Here is a 21,104-nt window from a genome sequence, read left to right on the forward strand (position 1 = left end):
CTCTGCCTGGGAGACACCAGTGTGTGTACGTGCCCATATGAGGGGGTACAGAGATTACCACATGCCCCCCCGTCACACTTCTAGGAAGGTAGCAAGTCATTGTCTCTCCTCCTTCAAATGTTCCGACCCATCCTTTGCAAATATCCTTCTAAAATGAAGGTGGCAGATGAGAAGCAAAGAAAATAACTACACAAGCTGCATGATAAGTTGCCATATTTCCTAGTTAAGTAAAAAAATTGTCACACCTCACATTCAAGACTGAATTGAATAAGTATCCTGATTAGAGAATTTCATGCATGCACTGAGTCAAATGCCTTTAGTAAATAACATGTTCTTTGAAAGAGAACAAAAGACTGTGTGTATGTACTTGGATTTGTTTTCTGTGTGTTTATTAGTATTGCAGTTCTTTGATGAAAGTATCTACCATTCAGTAGTGTCTTTGTGATCTTCAGTGCCAACAGCCATAAGAAATAGGTATCCAATAATTTAATAACTATTTATTGCAAATTAAGACACTCCCATAGTTTTCTGTGCCTGGGTACCCAGTTTTGGGCTCTGTACCACATCCTCTTCCTTTGAGAACACTGAAAATAAAGACTTGGTTTCAGTTGAGACTTTTTCTGTATCCCACACATCCATCCAGAATGGTTAACATTGCTAAGTTCTTTGTTAAATTAAAATCAAGTGCCTGGCTAAACAACTGAACAAGGAATGTTCAAGAGCCCTTCAGTTTTGATTTTAGCTTGTTGTAATTTTCTTATGATGATGCCAGAGTCTACACGAAGGATGACAGGGCCAGAATTGGGAGCCATTTTGTTGAGAAAACTGGAAATCTTCACCCTTTTAAAAACTTACACTGACTAATATCACATTATTTCTCAAATTAAAGGTTACATTTTCTGCCTCCCTGAGACTAATGTCACTTCTCCAAGATGAGAACAAGAGCGGCATTTGGCATTTGTTTATCCCAAACCCAAATCGCTGACCCTTTGTTTTTAGTACTTTGCCCTTCTGCTTTTGCTTTTTTAATTTGCTTGTGACTCTCTGCTTCCCCCATCTTTTTTTTTTTTTGGTACAATGATTCTTACCTTGTCTTTCCCCAGTCCGTTTCTGACCTGGAGAGACGTGCAGCATGTTATTGTAAGGACTTCCCGTGCAGGACATTTGAACGCTAATGACTGGAAAACCAATGCTGCTGGTTTTAAGGGTGAGAACTTCTTTCATATTTTGTCACAGGCAAAATATTTTTATTTTTCCCCCATTTTAAATGGAGAGCAGGAAATAGAACCCATCCAAAGAAACTTTAAATTTTGTACTGACACAGGAAGAGCTTGACCTCTTAGTAGGAAAAAAAAAAGGCAGGTTCCTTTTTTTTTTTTTTTTTTAATTAAAACAACACATTTAAGGCAGATTTCCTTGGCTTCCCACATCATAGGTCAGTTTCTTTAAAGGTAACCAACTCCCAAGTATTGTCGACCTATGGGGCTCCTCATTAGTTTATTCTTTGGTGTCATCGATTATCTGAGAGGTATTTGTAACAATGTATTTAAAAATTCCTTACCTTCTGGAGTGATTACTTCCAGTTAATAATAGCTGGTATCTTTTGTTCGTTTGAGGGTAGCACTGTTAGTTGCTAGGCTATGCTTTTCTACATATTTTGTTTTTGTTGTTTTTGTTTTTTTTCTTCAAACCTTCCACAAACAGAAAAACAGGCATAATTCTAAGACGTTACTTTACATAAACTAAAAGTTCTTATGAAGCTTTATAATGCGCCGTCTTAGGCAAGTGTGCACAGGATATAAATAAGTGCTGACTATTTTTCCCATGGCTGATGGGGATTCTAGTTCCATCAAGCTATCTTACTAATGGTAGCCATTTTGTTTATTGTCATCCATAACATATGCTATAATCAAAAGAAAATAATTATATAAAGCAGATGTCCTTTACTCAGGTTTCAGATAATCTAAATTTTAATCCATTAATTTAAGTTACAACAGAGATTACTTTTTGTTGTATCTGCAGACTTAAATTTACTCCCAAATAATCTTTGTATCATTATATATCCCTATGGATGAAAAACAGTATTCTATAACATAAGGAATATCTACTTAAAAATTACAGTGCTGGTCCTCAGATCATTGGTAATAAGCTGGATAACCCTGGGCAAGTCATTTAATTTTTCTGGGCCCTAACTTCCGCAACTTAAACAATTTAGAAGCTGAATAATATTATCGACATAGCATATCTTACATATGATCTTAATATAGCCTTAGTGTATTATACCCAATGTATATAAATATTCATGCTGAAAATAAGTGTAATTTTAAAAATTATTTGCAAGCAGGTTACTAATCATGCTTTGCCAAAACCTATCAACATGCCAGGGAACCAGCGCCGTATAAAAGAGTTCTTTAACATCTTCACTGAAGACTTCACTTTTAGAAAACAAGAGTGTCCCCCTGCTTTCGAGTATTATCAAATACCTTTCTGTGCTCGTAAACTTTATAATGCAGCAGTGTTCAATGAGCTTTGAATCTAAAGCATTGTAAATACCTGTTGGGATCACATTTTCTGAAGCCCAAATCAAGACACGTGGTACCAGGATAGCAAATGTCATGTGCAGCATCAAAAATATTTGAAATTTCAATTGTTCTAGAAAATCCAGGATGCAATTTGCCATATGTACGTTTCCTTTTGATTAGCTTCCCCATGCTTCCAGCCCCGACTCTATAAATGCAGGCAGCCAAGGGGTTGGGTTTGGGGAGGGGGGAAGAAGGGATCAAAACACTGGCTGGTTCAACACTGCAATGAACTTCTTAGTAGAAGGTTCACAGACTAAGTACATTGACCTCAATGAGGCTGAGGAATCAACTTTAACCCAAATAAAAGTCTTAGTTTTACTTACTCCTTTTTGGCAACTTAAAAAGAGCAAATGGTTCTAATAAAAAATGCAACTCTTTTGAAAACCTCTGTTGGTTTTGGAGAGGGGGAAGCCGAGGATTTAGACTAAATCACCAGATCCAAACCTGAGTATGAAGGGGGCCATACACTGCTTCTGGCAGGGAGGAAAGACATTTTACTATTGCACGTGGCAATATTTAGTATAATATTTCACTCTTCTCTTAGATTGCTGCCAAGAGTAACAATTAAAGTTCACTTTTTCATAGATGAATTACCCTGAACCGTCTGGACTCCCAGTGGAATTGTTTTGTAATTTTGTTGATGGCAAGCCCCATATTTCATCTAAACATGATCATAATAAGAATGATTTTTTTAAGAGTTATTTTCTTCCCTACTCGAAGCATTCCCATCCCCTCCCTAGCGTCCCACAAATAAAAGTGATTAAGGCAGAGGCTAGCAGGAGAAGTGACATGCTTCCGGGAAGGAGAGAATGCAGGTCACTAGGACTGGAAAAAGATGGGCTGACTTTTTATGGAATAAGGTCTGAACGAACAAAAAATAGTGAAGGCTTGGAAGAGGTTCATGCAATGAGAGCTCATATTTTAAATTAGGTCAGCCAGCTTTTGCAGGCGTTGCTTAGAGGGAACACATGGCCAAATGTTTCTCCTTAGGAGAAAACGGAAGTTGCCTGCAAGCAGAAGCCTGCAGCCCTGGGTGCACTCCCTCTTACCACTTGGTTTAGTCCTAACGCTGAGTGAGATGTAGGTATGAAACGAATCTGAAAACACCTGGGCTTGCTGTTGTGCCCTCATGTTGAGAGATTTAACTTGTGTGAAGAGTGGGTTTTTGTTTTTGTTTTTGAAACCACCAGAATTTCATAAATTGCTTGGCAGGTACTCTTCTGCAGTGGGGCCGTCAGTACGAACATGTGAATTTCCTTCTCATCAGGTAAAGCAGAAGCAGCTCAGGGTAGCAACCAGTTAGGTTTTGGGGTCTTGCCATCAATAGACTTGATAGTCTTAGTTCTCACTGATAACTTTGGAGAAGCCAACACCCTACAGATCAGTCTTTCCCCAAACCCTGCCAAGTGCATTTCACACAATGTCCTTACATTTCTCCAGACCTACCCATGTGTGGTCCGTCCGAAGCAGGGAACAGAGCCAGATGTTATAGGAACTAGACTGGTGTGGGTCTCCTCTCAAGGCAGACTTGATCTACTCTTACCCACATGTGTTATGGGCCTGGATTCCTGGCTCCTGGAAGGGGATTCCTTCCAGAAGCAGCTGCTGGCTTCTTGTTAACTGGCATGGACAGATTGCATTCAGGCAAGGAAGTTGCCCTTGAAGGACTGGCTCCTCTGTGTGTTTCTCTGAGAGCGGAGCTGCATACTGATGAGCTGGGTGCAGAGAACTTTCTTCCCCTTTCTATGTGCTCTCATTATGGTCGCACTCTATAAACGATCCTATATTGAGATCAGTTCAAAGTAAAGCCAGCCCCAAAGCTGGAAGCCACTCGTCAACATTTTTATGCTAATGGTACCTTAATTTTTAACAATGTTAATTGAACTAAGATGATTATGTCTTGATGCTTCTTCAATAATAATAATAATCTCTTATAGTTAAAATATCTTGCAGAAGATTTGTTTTTCAAAATAAACATAATCCAATGAATGCATACCTATGGAAACGAACTAGATGTTATTTACATTTGTTCATCCTGTGAATGATCCTAGCTAAATTTCAGACACCTTTTGACTTTAAACCTCCTCCAGAGATAGTTTCTTTAATAATAAATATCATGCACCTAGCAAAGAATCTGAGATTATGCACGAGGATAGGAAAGTATTTGTATGAGACCACATGAACAGATGTGGTATTTGCCACTACAGAACTAAAAATCCGAATTCCAGTATTTTGCTACTGAGCAACATTTGCAGTGCTTGGAGATGACTTTGGCATTAAATTGTTTGTTTGGGGGGTTCTTCAATATTACTTCTTTCTCCTTTTTTTCCCTTTGCTCTTACGATAAGTCTTTCCTATTTTTTTTCTTTTCTACTGTTTTTAATACCGCCCTCGTGCTCCTGAAAATGTACAAATCAGCTGTAGAATTGAGGGTTTTCCCCTTCAGGGTGGTTTTCTTCAAGGAATTTAAGTTATGCAGCCTCTTCATTCATTTATTCACAAATATTTCCTGCGCACCTTCAGCAGCCCAGCCCAACACATGCTGAATGAAGTGCAACCAAAGAGGAGAATTAGAAGGAAACGTCCGGGGCCCCGTGACTTTGCCTGCTCTGATCTGGCTGTGCTATGATTTACACACAGAACAGAAATCTACACTGCACTTTTTTATCCCTTCAGTCAAGCCCAGCCAATCTGCCAGGTTCATGTTTATAGAAGTATCAATGATCCTTCTCTCATCACCTAAAATGCAGCCCAGCCTGAGCAGCAGAAGGCATCTGATGAGAGAGTCTCTCTTGTGGAGTGTCATTTACATTTTGACCAGCTCCGTTTGTACCTATAGAGTATATGGATCCTAGAGCCATGCAGAGGACTTGAATTCTGCATTCTTCTAGAATCCATGGCTCACAGCCTTTCAGGAAGAACGTGACTCTTTGTTATGAGCCCCTCCCTCCTACTGCTTTAATCTGAAGACCCTGCAGATTTCCCTTCTCCCCCAGCCTCCTGGGCTGTGCTCGCTGAATCTTTCCCCCCATGTCCTTATCTCTGGTTTGCGGATGCAGTTATGAGAAGTATAATTGAATGCGTGCAACATCGGTGCTGTAGTTTTTTTCAAAGTGTCTGTATTTGGATATGATGACTTGATATTTTACAGTTAAACTCTCTTAAATCTAGGAGGAGGAATAGACGTCAGATAATAAATTAGGAACTTCTGTCATCTTTACTAGGCGAAAGAATGAAAAAAATGTCATTGAAAATCAAAAATGACAACTAAGTGAGCGAGGTTACCACGCCTTCCATTTCACTGCCCTCCCAGACTATGTAAGTCTCTTTTTTTCTACCAGCATGTTGCTGAAACCTCCCCATCCTCCACTGACTCTTTCTTTGACCACAACTAAACTACTAGATTTTTTTTTTAATTTCTAACTGATTTCCCACCATGGGGAAAACAATTGACAGTCTAACATGACTTCTTAGCCTCAAAGGCCCTTAACTTTTAATAACCTTTATTACTTTTAATCGCCGTCATTTTATTTCCACTGTTAGGGCTGGTAATCTTAAGATGTTCCAATATATTTTTAATACCTACCTGTCTTGCTTTCAGTTTTAACACTTATTAAAAAGAATTAGATGTGCTGAAGCCATTAAGCATGCCATGTGTTGAACTGAAACTAAAGGTTTTGAAATGTGGTGTTTTTATTTTTCTTTTTGAGTATATAAAGTGATATCTGATATGTTACCATTTGAAAGGGTAAAGCTATATATTGTATTTTATTATGTCACTGTACAAATAATATCTTTGCCACCTAGCATGCTGATGTGATGTTGGTAGCTATGATTAAAGCTACGTAATTGTACCTTAATTGGAAATCTGCACATCATGTTTTCAAAGAAAGGTCAAAGTGAAACATTATTCATCTGGTCAGTGTCAGAGGGGGTGTTTGAATCAGATGCTTGACTTCAGTCCTGATCCTATTTTCAGAAATAAGGCATTTAGTTCTTCTCTTAAAATGCAGAGAGGGATGTAAGTACATTTGATCCTACCTAATAAAATTTGCTCCCTAGAAACACCACCTGATTTTCTTTCAAGATTCTATGTTTATTCCATTGTATTCTATGAACTCCTATGCATTTATTAACTTAAAACCTTTTATTTTTGCATTCATTGATCACTGAATATATGAGCTTACCTTCTTGCTCATTTATAAAAAAAGATATGAATCACACATAATTTAGGGATTTTACGTTTATTCTTTTGTCTGGTGGATGATTTACCTAAATATCTACCTGGGAACAGCAATATAGAACCCCTGACAGCAGTCTGCTTGGTCATTGCTTAATCCGGAGTCTTGTATCCAAAATGTCTACTTGCCCCATAAGAGTGTTCTATTCATACCTACTAAATATGTGAGATTTTAAAATATCTTCTGCAAATGAAAAATGTTATTTTCTCTGCACTGGTCTTTGAATGGTAGTGTTAGGTTTGTTAGACTTTGGGGGTGTTTTGTTCTGTTTTTTCATCCCTAAATACAAAAGTTTTAAATGCATGTGGTTTCACACTTAAAATCCATCTTCAAAATAGAATTAAAACAATGGTTGTACTGTACGACTATTATCTCTTTACAAAACATAATTAGTTAATGAAGGGAATTATGTTTGGAGTAGTTTTGTGGCTTTGCCACAATCTTAAGAACTTTATTCTAGTAGAGTCTGTTATTGATATTTTCTTTGGCCTTTGAGGAAGCCAATTAACATTTTTGTATCTTGGGTTTTTAGAATGTGGGTAACAAATACCAAACATAATGAGAAGGCTGAGTTGAAAGAAAAGTGCTTTGAAATTGCAAAATACCAAACATAAAAAAAACCTTGACAAAGAAAAGAGTCTTAAAAGTGTATTTTCATATGTCACAGCTTTCTACTGTGAAATGAGGATAAAGATATGAAACTATGTTCTGAATTAGAATGCTATTTTGTGACTGAAATTAATTAAATTACCTGAGTGGGCAAGAGAAAATATATTACTTTGTAATGAAGTTATCACAATACGTCTTCATACCTTTTATCCCATAATCGCATATCAATGACTATACTATAATCATATATAAACACAACTAAAATTCTGTTTTGCAAATTAATGTTAATGTTTAAACATCAAGTTGACTTCAACCTGCTAACTTTTGAAAGTTGTAATTATTTCAGCATAAGAACTAATGACAAAAATCTGAACTGACTGTAGCTATCAATGTCCTATCAACTCTTTAATCATTAGTATACAGTATAAAAGCTATAAGCTTAAAATGTGATTTTTAACAATATGCAAAATTTGTATACTTAAGAGACAGTTGATGTCTCTTTTCGTGTAATCACCTGATGAAACTCGATTTCGCTAATTCTAATGAGGCTGGACTTCCTTAGGTGTTTTTAAAACTCTTCTTTCAGCAAATGAGTTTGGCTATCCTTCGTGATAGCAAAGCTTGATATTTTGTGGTTACAATTGATATTTCAGGCAAAGATAAAAATCATCAGCCCTAAACCCCATAATTACAAAGGGTGGTCAACCAAGGCCAATGTTGTTTTCAGGCCAAAAGTGTATTGGAACTATAAATAACAAAATGGAGTTCTTTGAATCACTAATAATTGGATTCTGAATCCAGTTACAAAATAAGATGCCCCCAAAAGATTTAAGACAAGACAGTCTTATCAGAATATACATACAAGGAGATTGGTTCAAGATGGCAGAGTAGAAGGACGTGTGCTCACTCCCTCTTGTGAGAGCACCAGAATCACAACTAACTGCTGAACAATCATCGACAGGAAGACAATGGAACTCACCAAAAAAAAATCCCACATCTAAATACAAAGGAGAAGAGAAAGTGAGATGGTAGGAGGGGCTTAATCACAATAAAATGAAATCCCATAACCGCTGGATGGGTGACTCACAGACTGGAGAACAATTATTCCACAGAAGTCCACCCACTGGCGTGAAGGTTCTGAGCCCCATGTCAGGCTTCCCAACCTGGGGGACCAGCAACGGGAGGAGGAATTCCCAGAGAATCAGACTTTGAAGGCTAGTTGGGTTTGATTGCAGGACTTCTACAGGATTGGGGGAAACAGAGACTGAACTCTCGGAGGGCACACACAAAATAGGCACATCAGGACCCAGGGGAAGGAGCAGTGACCCCACAGGAGACTGAACCAGACCTACCTGCTAATGTTGGTGGGTCTTCTGCAGAGGTGGGGGGTGGTTTTGGCTCACCGTGGGGACAAGGACACTGGCAACAGAAGTTCTGGGAAGTACTCCTTGGCATCAGCCCTCCCGGAGCCCGCCATTAGCCCCACCAAAGGGCCTATAGCCGCCAGTGCTCGGTTGCCTCAGGCCAAACAACCAACAGGGAGGGAACTCAGCCCCACCCATAAGCAGACAAGTGGATTAAACTTTTACTGAGCTGTGCCCACCAGAGCAACACCCAGCTCTACCCACCACTGATGCCTCCCACCAGGAAGCTTGCATAAGCCTCTTAGATAGCCTCATCCACCAGAGGTCAGACAGCAGAAGCAAGAAGAGCTATAATCCTGCAACCTGTGGAACGAAAACCACATTCACAGAAGGATAGACAAGATGAAAAGGCAGAGGACTATGTACCAGATGAAGGAACAATATAAAACCCCAGAAAAACAACTAAATGAAGTGGAGAGGCAACCTTCCAGAAAAATAATTCAGAATAATGATAGTGAAGATGATCCAGGACCTTGGAAAAAGAATGGAGGCAAAGATCGAGAAGATGCAAGAAATGATTAACAAAGACCTAGAAGAATTAAAGAACAAACAGAGACGAGCAATACAATAAATTAAATGAAAAATATACTAGAAGGAATCAATAACAGAATGACTGAGGCAGAAGAACGGATAAGTGACCTGGAACACAGAATGGTGGGATTCACTGCCACGGAACAGAATAAAGAAAAAAGAATGAAAAGAAATGAAGACAGCCTAAGAGTTCTGGGACAACATTAAACGCACCAACATTCTCATTACAGGGGTCCCAGAAGGAGAAGAGAGAGAGAAAGGACCCAAGAAAATATTTGAAGAGATTATAGTCGAAAACTTCCCTAACATCGGAAACGAAATAGCCACCCAAGTCCAGGAAGCACAGAGAGTCCCAGGCAGGATAAATCCAAGGAGAAACACGCCGAGACAAATACTTATCAAATTGACAAAAATTACAGACAGGGAAAAATTATTACAAGCAACAAGGGAAAAATGACAAATAACATACAAGGGAACCCCCCTAAGGTTAACAGCTGATTTCTCAGCAGAAACTCTACAAGCCAGAAGGGAGTGGCATGATATATTTGAAGTGGTGGAAGGGAAGAACCTACAACCAAGATTACTCTACCCAGCAAGGATCTCATTCAGATTCGATGGAGAAATCAAAAGAAATCAAAAGACAGGCAAAAGCTAAGAGAATTCAGCACCACCAAACCAGTTCTACAGCAAATGCTACAGGAACTTCCCTAAGTGGGAAACACAAGAGAAGAAAAGGACCTACAAAAACAAACTCAGAACAATTAAGAAAATGGTCATAGGAACATACGTATCAATAATTACCTTAAATGTGAATGGGTTAAATGCTCCAACCAAAAAACACAGCCTCGCTGAATGAATACAAAACAAGACCCGGATATTTGCCGTCTACAAGTGACCCACTTCAGACCTAGGGACACATACAGACTGAAAGTGAGGGGATGGAAAAAGATATTCCATGCAAATGGAAATCAAAAGAAAGCTGGATACCGAAAAAAAAAGAAAAAAAAAGAAAGCTGGAGTAGCAATACTCATGTCAGATAAAATAGACTTTAAAATAAAGAATGTTACAAGAGACAAGGAAGGACACTGCATAATGATCAGGGGATCAATCCAAGAAGAAGCTATAACAATTATAAATATATATGCACCCAACATAGGAGCACCTCAATACATAAGGCAACTGCTAACAGCTATAAAAGAGGAAATCGACAGTAACACAATAATAGTTGGGGATTTTAATGCCTCACTTACACCAATGGACAGATCATCCAAAATGAAAATTAATAAGGAAACACAAGCTTTAAGTGACACAATAGACCAGATAGATTTAATTGATATTTATAGGACATTCCATCTAAAAACAGCAAATTATACTATCTTCTCAAGGGCACATGGAACATTCTCCAGGATAGATCACATCTTGGGTCACAAATCAAGCCTCGGTAAATTTAAGAAAATTGAAATCATATCAAGCATCTTTTCCTACCACAACACTATGAGACTAGATATCAGTTACAGGGAAAAAATGTAAAAACACAAACACATGGAGGCTAAACAATATGTTACTAAATAACCAAGAGATCACTGAAGAAATCAAAGAGGAAACCAAAAAATACCTAGAGACTAATGACAATGAAAACACGATGATGCAAAACCTATGGGATGCAGCAAAAGCAGTTCTAAAAGGGAAGTTTATAGCAGTACAGTCCTACCTCAAGAAACAAGAAAAATCTCAAATAAACAATGTAACCTTACACCTAAAGGAACTAGAGAAAGAAAAACAAACAAACCCAAAGTTAGTAGAAGGAAAGAAATAATAAAGATAAGAGCAGAAATAAATGAAATAGAAAGAAAGAAAACTGTAGCAAAGATCAGTAAAACTAAAAGCTAGTTCTTTGAGAATATAAACAAAATTGATAAACCTTTAGCCAGACAGAAAAAGAGGGAGAGGACTCAAATCAATAAAATTAGAAATGAAAAAGGAGCAGATACAGCAGACACTGCAGAAATACAAAGCATCATAAGAGACTACTACAAGCAATGCTATACCAATAAGATAGACAACGTGGAAGAAATGGACAAATTCTTAAGAATTTGGTTATTCTTACGAAGGTATAACCTTCCAAGACTGAACCAGGAAGAAATACAAAATATCAACAGACCAATCACAAGTAATGAAATTGAAACTGTGATTAAAAATCTTCCAACAAACAAAAGTCCAGGACCAGATGGCTTCACAGGTGAATTCTATCAAACATTTAGAGAAGAGCTAACACCCATCCTTCTGAAACTCTTCCAAAAAAACTTCAGAGGAAGGAGCACTCCCAAACTCATTCTACGAGGCCACCATCACCTTGATACCAAAACCAGACAAAGACACTACAAAAAAAGAAAATTACAGACCCATTTCACTGATGAATATAGACGCAAAAATCCTCAACAAAATACTAGGAAACAGAATCCAGCAACACATTAAAAGGATCATACACCATGATCAAGTGGGATTTATCCCAGGAATGCAAGGATTCTTCAATATATGCAAATCCATCAATGTGATACACTATATTAACAAATTGATGAATAAAAACCATATGATCATCTCATTAGATTCAGAAGAAGCTTTTGACAAAATTCAACACCCATTTATGATAAAAACTCTCCAGAAAGTGGGCATAGAAGGAACCTACCTCAACATAATAAAGGCCATACACGACAAACCCACAGCAAACATCATTCTCAATGGTGAAAAACTGAAAGCATTTCCTCTAAGATCAGGAAAAAGACAAGGATGTCCACTCCTGCCACTGTCATTCAACATAGTTTTGGAAGTCCTAACCACGACAATCAGAGAAGAAGAAGAAGTAAAAGGAATACAAATTGGAAAAGAAGAAGTAAAACTGTCACTATTTGCAGATGACATGATACTATATATAGAGAATCCTCAAGAGGCTACCAGAAAACTACTGGAGCTAATCAATGAATCTCGTAAAGTTGCAGGATACAAAATTAATGCCCAGAAATCTCTTGCATTCCTATACACTAATGATGAAAAATCTGAAAGAGAAATTAAGGAAACACTCCTATTTACCACTGCAACAAAAAGAATAAAATACCTAGGAATAAACCTACCTAAGGAGGTAAAAGCCCTGTACTCAGAAAACTATAAGACACTGATGAAAGAAATCAAAGATGGTGCAAACAGATGGAGAGATATACCATGTTCATGGATTGGAAGAATCAGTATTGTGAAAATGACTATACTACCTAAAGCAATCTACAGATTCAATGCAATCTCTATCAAATTACTAATGGCATTTTTTTTTACAGAACTAGAAGAAAAAAATCTTATAATTTGTGTGGAGACACAAAAGACCCTGAATAGTCAAAGCAATCTTGAGGGAAAAAAACAGAGCTGGAGGAATCAGACTCCCTCACCTCAGACTATACTACAGAGTGTAGTAATCAAGACAGTATGGTACTGGCACAAAAACAGAAATATAGATCAGTGGAACAGGATAGAAAGCCCAGCGATAAACCCATGCACCTATGGTCAACTAATCTATGACAAAGGAGGGAAGGATATACAATGGAGAAAAGACAGTCTCTTCAATAAGTGGTGCTGGGAAAACTGGACAGCTACACGTAGAAGAATGAAATTAGAACACTTCCTAACACCATACACAAAAATAAACTCAAAATGGATTAAAGACCTAAATGTAAGAATGGACACTATAACACTCTTAGAGGAAAACATAGGAAGAACACTCTGACATAAATCACAGCAAGATCTTTTTTGACCCACCTGCTAGAGTAATGGAAGTAAAAACAAAAATAAACAAATGGGACCTAATGATACTTAAAGCTTTTGCACAGCAAAGGAAACTACAAACAAGCTGAAAAGACAACCCTCAGAACGGGCGAAAATATTTGCAAGTGAATCAACGGACAAAGGATAATCTCCAAAATATATAAACAGCTCATGCAGCTCAATAGTAAAAAAAAAACAACCCAATCAAAAAATGGGCAGAAGACCTAAATAGACAATTCTCCAAAGAAGACATACAGATGGCCAAGAGGCACATGCAAAGATTCTCAACATCACTAATTATTAGAGAAATGCGAATCAAAACTACAGTGAGGTATCACCTCACACTGGTTAGAATGGGCATCATCAGAAAATCTACAAACAGCAAATGCTGGAGAGACTGGAGAAAAGGGAACCCTCTTGCACTGTTGGTGGGAATGTAAATTGATACAGCCACTATGGAGAACAGTATGGAGGTTCCTTAAAAAACTAAACATAGAATTACCATATGACTCAGCAATCCCACTACTGGGCATATACCCAGACAAAACCATAATTCAAAGAGATATGCACCCCAATGTTCATTGCAGCACTATTTACAATAGCCAGGTCATGGAAGCAACCTAAATGCCCATCAACAAACGAATGGCTAAAGAAGTTGTGGTACATATATACAATGGAATATTACTCAACCACAAAAAGGAACGAAATTGGGTCATCTGTAGAGAAGTGATGAATTTAGATACTGTCATACAGAGTGAAGTAAGTCAGAAGGAGAAAAACAGTTATCGTATATTAATACATATATGTGGAATCTAGAAAAATGGTACAGATGAACTGGTTTGCAAGGCAGAAATAGAGACACAGATGTAGAGAACAAACGTATGGACACCAAGGGGGAAAAGCCAGGGAAGTGTGGGGTGGGGATGAATTAGGAGATTGGGATTGACATATATACACTAATATGTATAAAAGAGATAACTAATAAGAACCTGCTGTATAAAAAAACAAAATTAAATTACAAAAAAAAAAACATGCAGAATCTAGCAGAGAACCTAAAAAAAATATATATATATATATACGTACGTACAGATACAGGCACATTTTCTTACAGAAGCCTTTTTGTTTTTTGTTTTAAATAAATAAAACCTCTGGTTTGAGGTTTTGTTTATTTAAAACAAAAATCTCACTCTGCCTAGCGGTTTGGAGCATGGACCCCAAAGTCAAATAACCTGGGATTGAATCCCAGCTTTGTAAACAAATAAACAGTACATGTGGGAATCCACATACATTCTTAACTTCATTGGACTGAGTTTATATATAATAAAAAGCACCATTTTAAGTGTACAAATGTATACGTCTGTGTAAACATCACTGCAATCAAGGTATAGAACATTTCCATCACCCCACAAAGTTCTTTTGTGCTCTTTCTCATCCCTTATCCCACCCCACAGCCCCGCCCTTTGCAACCAGTTGATTTTCTGTCACTATAGATTAGATTGTCTTTTGTAGACTTTCATGTAAATAGAATTATTTGAAACTGGCTTCTTTCCCTCCGTATATTTTTTGAGGTTCATCCATGTCATTAAGTATATGAGGAGTTTATTCCATTTTATTACTAAGTAGTATTCCACTATATATATAGGAATGTACCACAGTTTGTATCATCATTCACTTTTTCATGGATAATTATTAATTTTATTTTTTATTGAGGTATAGTTGATGTACAATATTATATAAGTTACAGGTGTACAACATAGTGATTCACAATTTTTAAAAGCTATACTCCATTTATAATTATTATAAAATATTGGCTACATTCCCTGTGTTGTACAATATATCCTTGTAGCTTATTTATTTCATACATAGTAGTTTGTACCTCTTAATCCCCTACCCCTATCCTACCTCTCCCTCTTTCTCCCCCCCCACTGGTAACTTCTACTTTGTTCTCTATATCGGTGAAACTGTTCTTTTTTGTTATATCCACTAGTTTGTTTTAATATTTAGGTTCCATATGTAAGTTATATCATACAGTATTTGTCTTTTCTCTGACTTATTTCACTTAGCGTAATACCCTCCTGGTCCGTCCATGTTGTTGCAAATGACAAAATTTTATTCTTTTTTATGGCTGAGTAGTATTCTACTGTATATATGTACCACATATTCTTAATCCATTCATCTGTTGATGGACACTTAGGTTACTTCCATATCTTGACAATTGTAATACTGCTGCTATGAACATTGGGGTGCATATATCTTTTTGAATTAGTGGTTTGGTTTTTTTGGATATGTACTCAAGTGTGGAATTACTCATATGATAGTTCTATTTTTAGTATTTTGAGGAACCTCCATACTGTTTTCCACAGTGGCTGCACCAATTTACATTCCCACCAACAGTGTACGAAGGTTCCCCTTCCCCTGGACTATTTCATTGTTTCCAGTTTGGTTGTTATGAGTAACGCTGGTATGAATATTCATGGATAAGTTTCTGTGTGGACAAATTACAACTGTTTAGGCATTACGCAGTCCGAAAGACCTAATTTAAACAGAGGCTTTGAGGAGTAAGGGAATGGTCCAAATGGCTAGCCAGATATAGCGCATTTCAGGCCAGGCATACAGCAGATACAGAGACTCAATCAAGGAAAAGCTAGGAGGCCATCCATCCTAGCTGGAGTGTGTGGCAAAGGGAAGAATGAGGAAAACAGTATCATATACAGAATTGAGCACAGTTCTTCCTTCATAGCAGACACTCAGGGAACACGATCATCTACATGTTATGCATCATTCTCATACAACATTTAATGTTGAATTAATAAACAGTTAATATTCTGTTAGAATTTTTGTATGATAAAAATGAAGCACATATATATATATATATATATGCATAGATTTGTGGCCATTAAAATGCTGTGTGTAGCTTAGGAAAGAAATGAGCTCCACTCTCCCTTGCAAATATGACACTCCTTTATATTCACGTATTTCTTTGTAACACTTCTGTCCCCCTCTCTGTAGTTTACTTTATCTAATTTGGGTTCTTATTTCCATTTGCCAGTGATTTTAGTTGATGATTCTGGATAAAGGGTTAACTTCCTTATTTGTTATTTCTCTGCTTTTCTAGAAGACTACTTGGATTTCAAGAAACACCAGATGGGCTGGAATGTTTTGAAAAAAGCATAATCTGCTGATCATGAATGATTTGTTAATGTCATGTACAGAACATAAATGAGAAGCATAGATAAATATAATGAGAGGGTGGAAGGTGGTTGAGAACCTTAGAGCTACCCCTGGGAACCAAAACTTGTCTGAAATAGTTTTTAGAGTAGTTAGTTTAAACAGGTGTATTATTTTTTCTTTGCATCTCTTGGAGGATTGGGGATTAAAACTGGATGAGACCGCTGTGGTGAAAGGAATGGTCAGGGTAAGGGAGAAGACAGAGGGCCCAGTGTGCAAAAAGGACGGGTATGATGTGATGAGGGAAGTAATTCAGAAGAACCTGAGAGTAACGCTACCTGATTCCTAGAGTTAAGAGTTCTTATTTGATCTGAAAAACATGTTGCGGCTACTGCATTGATTTGAGAAAGTGAGTTGGATAATAGTAATGACTATCAAGCAAGTCGATTCCAGTTGCTTTGATGTTAGAGTTTTCTTTTTTAAGCTGATGGTATAAATCCATGGGTCCTATGATATGTGCTAGAAAATGACACGCACAGAAGAAACTGACTTGCTAAAATGGATGAAAATGCTCTTGCAGTGATCATTTTCTATCATCTTAGCATGCAATTGTATATTCCTGACCTCAAGGGCTGTGACATTCACTGAAATTTTTTATCATCTCTTGGTCGCCTTCTAAATGAGGAGAGTTATAGCGCTGGTGTATATAATCATCTTTGCTAAATTCTTTTTTTAAAAAAAGAAGACAAAGAAATGCTTTTTGAAATGGGTCTTTAATAAATCCAGGACAAAGGGTGTGGTGATGAGATCGCTTCTTGAAAAGTGTCAGGCCAGAAACTGTGCTTTGAGAAGACTTCACAAATTTCCTTTGACCCAAGTCTTTTTGTTGCTATAATTGTTCACCATGACCTCCAGAAAGCCACTTAACTTCCAATATTTGAATTATTTTCACGTACAGTTGTGGTCTTTGTATTTGCCATGTCAATTTTCAGAGACTTAAAGAAAGCGAGTGACATAATTCTGGTTAGCTTCTTGAGTCGCCGTGAGACTCTTGCAAGTAGAGTGACAGAGGCATTTACAGTTTACAAATGCCTTTTCCCCTTTCTTAAGTTTTATGTTAATATTCTTTTTCTTGGCTGTGAAGCAAACTTAGAATCATCTATAGTCCTAGGAAGCTTTATGACTTTTTTGAACCTGCCAGAGGCTGTAGCGTCTATGCTTTCTTAATATACTGTGTGGGATGGTTTGGTCTGGAAATTTTTTGCTTTTCTTTATTTGTTTTGCCTTCAGAAGTGCCTTTACAGCCAAGGTAAAAGATACATGTCCAGCTTTGTTCCAGAGTTCAATATTGTGCATCTTAGAATCCTAAAACTCGCACTAAATTCCGGCCATATATGACTAAAGAATCAGAGGAGATACCTGAAAATGCGAGAAATGTCTATGGTCGTATGCTAGTGCTGCCACAGTTCATCGCACAGGTTATTAACTGCACAAGGGAATCAAACAAGAGGATTGAGTGGAGACTGAAATCTGGCCTGTGATTTATTCACCAAGCCAAGTGCCCCAGAGTGGGATGATGTCCACCTAAAGAAAGAGGCAGCTGTCTCTAATACACATAATTCTCACATAGGCAGCCCTGTTGCGTAGAATTCTGTTGTAATTTCTCCCACAATTGTCAAAGGCACGGGTATCTTTTGAAAGGCATCTCTCCAGAGATGGTTTTGGTCATTTTAACCTTCATCTATTGCTTCAACCTTGACATTCACAGAACCTTCATTAGCAAAGTTACTGCACTCAAATAGAGTTTTCCAATATCTTTTTCATCACTATCTTTATCACCAACTCTCTAGACACAGTTTGACGCAAAATCTTAGAATTTTGAGTGAGTGTGTAAAGCACAAATCTGTTTCTCTCTTCATATTCTTTCTACATTCTGCCTTATTTTGTGACCAAAAATGATTGAAGCTTCGTTAGTTCAAATGTATAATTATTTCATGTGGAACCAATAAGAGAAGATTCTTATTCGGGGTGATGAGTCCTTATAAACATTGATATATGCAGGATACATGAACACAGGCATAAGGCAGTGGTGAAAAGGACTTTATGTGATGTTTCCATGATTATCATCAAGCTGGCTTGTGAAGGTGCTCCCAACAGACCATCTTTTCTACCGAGGAACAGAGCTTTAAATGTGAAAGGGGGAAATGTGATCGAGGTGCATAGGGGGAACTCTGTCATTGAAATCAGTACATGCCTATCAGTTTGGACTGTGGCATCAGCATTCTGAGCACAGACTGCAGCACTAATTCCCTGTCCTCCATCAGGGACAGGGGGCTCTAAGCTGTGACCATGCCAAATGGGCCCTGTTCCAGCTGTGAAAACTGGTTCAGGATCAATAAGATAACCCAAATGAACAAGAGATAAAGGAGCCTTATTACATCTTTTTAAATTTTCGTAAAGATGGCTTAGCCCATCCTTTCTATCTATCCAGAGAGATCTTTATATTCATACCAGTGTCTACAATAAAAACCAGACCCAAAGATTCAAAAAGAAATCCTGAAAATTAATCCCACCCTAGTTCTATGCGTAACTTCCTAAGGCCACCGTGTCTACGAAGGTAGTTATACACACCAGGCGATCACTTTGCAGAATCCATCTGGATACATCTTCTGTGACATAAATAGATCCAGACTTTTTTTTTCTTAGAATCTCAATTCAAGCTCTTTACACATGTTGACATCTTGCTAGCCTTAGGCATTTCAAAGCAATTAAATTTCTATCACACATCCCAGTAATAGTTTCAACAGGCTTCATTTTATGGTGTTCTACCAGAAGACACGGTACACCCTGAAGTTTCCAGAGTCATCTTTGAAAGAGCCCAAAAGGAGGGTATTGTGGTCACTGCTGGATGTTAACAAATGGGAAGCTGCTCTTTGCCACTCAATGCCGTTCCTCCATCTGTGCATGACTGGTTAGCTGTAATAAAACAATGGCCTCAGCATGCATATAAAATAAAGTATCCTTACCATATTAACAATATCTTCTCACTCAGGGAAAACCCCTGATAGAAATGACTGAAGAAGGTCATTACTTAGCAAGAATAGGGGAAAGGGTTATGGGCCAGATGTTAACTTTCCTTCCAAACTCCACATATTTCTTTCTCTGCACATGATATTTTAATGAGTTTTGAAGAAGAGAGCAGTTTTTAATGCAGCTGATTTGCAAAAGGAAGAGAGGATAAAAATGTTCCAGTGTTCATTTGTGATATGTAGATAAATTCCCAAAATGTTCCCCCTGCACCTTTGCTACCTTGTTATTCCAAGGATTTATGATTGATTCGAGTACCGTAGTTGAAAGAAGTACTGTGTGTCTTACAGACAGTGGTAATCACTGAGTGCATATATAATACATCAAGATTTTGAACACTTGGGCTCAAGTCCCAGTGACTTTAGAGTTGTTGGGGTTTTTTTAAATATTCATGAGATAGTTTTTTCAGCTGTAAAATGTGAATAATACTATCTTGCTAGCATTGTTCTACAGATTTCATTAGCTAATATGTAAAAAAATGCATATGTAAAATATTTTTACCTCCCATACAAAATTTCTTCTAGGCATCTTATTTTGGGAAGCATGCTTGATAAATGCACTTCAATTGTAGATGCGGTAAGATTAGGAAATACACATCTCAGTGCATTTACTTTTTTCAACATTGTAATTGAGCATGATTTTGTATCTCAATCAAACACTGATTCTATCCTAACAATGCATAGAATTTAACTCTTTAAGTTATGTGTATCCAAAGAAGGAAATACCTAGACCAACAACCTGTGCTTGAAAAATGAGGGATGTGCATTTATAGATTAATTGGGAGAACTTTATCTTCTTGAAATATTTTTTTAAGAGAAGCAAAAATGTCTTTGGTAGCCCTCATGAAAAGATATTGGCATGATCTTCTGCATAAGCAACTTACTTCTTGCACTTCTGGCATGAGGGACAGGTATTTGTGAATCATGCCTACAGAAACTCAGGCCCTATGTTGGAGATACTAGGCTAATTAACCAGGCTTTATCAACTGGGCTTGTGGTTCTCAAAGTGGTGTCCCTGGACCAACAATATTGGCATCACCTGGGAACTTGTTAGAAATGCCAATTCTGGGCCTTACCTCAAAACCTAATCAGTGGGGCTACACAATGTGTGCCCTAACAGGTCCTTTGGGTGATGCACATGCAGGTTTGGGAACCACCGACCCAGGTTATCCACTGTATGCGATGAATTAACTTCTCTTCCAGTGAAATTTGAATGTTGCTAATTGAAATACCATCCTTAGAAGAAATGAAAAACTTGTCTCTCAAATGATTTTTTTTTTCTGTAGTTTGGATAAGGAATCCCATGTGTGAAAGGTGCTCTTAAAAAATCTCGTCTCTTGTCAGTCTCTTAGCCATTTGCTCCCAGCTTCATGCATTTGCCTTTCTGTCAATTGGACCATACCTTGTGTTTTCGAACTTTGTAACCCCCCTTTTGGAGGGGGGAAAAAAACTTTTCCATTATCCTCCTGCCTTAGTTCTGTCCTTCCTTACACAACTAAAAATTCCCAACAAGTAGTCTTATTTAGCTGCTTCCGTTTCCCTACTGTTTAATCCCTCTGTAATTTTCTTCAATCTAGTTTCCACTTCCACCTTTGAAGTGCAATTACTCTTTGAGATTTTCAACCATTTTCTGCTTGCCAAACCAGAAGCCTCCT

General features: G+C 37.6%; 1 protein-coding gene across 1 annotated transcript in view; it reads left to right on the plus strand.

Annotated features, from left to right (window-relative positions):
• The window catches only part of PCSK5 (proprotein convertase subtilisin/kexin type 5), a 316,119-nt gene that overhangs the window by 234,461 nt on the left and 60,554 nt on the right, over nt 1-21,104 (plus strand). Inside the window, exon 10 of the mRNA XM_022573484.3 lies at nt 1,104-1,207. Coding sequence (XP_022429192.1) covers nt 1,104-1,207 — 104 coding nt within the window. The remainder of the gene's footprint in view (nt 1-1,103; nt 1,208-21,104) is intronic.

This window comes from Delphinapterus leucas, chromosome 6 (genome assembly GCF_059928025.1).
Source record: "Delphinapterus leucas isolate spDelLeu-1000000601 "Yukka" chromosome 6, BTC_Dleu_Yukka2, whole genome shotgun sequence".
Taxonomy (NCBI): domain Eukaryota; kingdom Metazoa; phylum Chordata; class Mammalia; order Artiodactyla; family Monodontidae; genus Delphinapterus; species Delphinapterus leucas.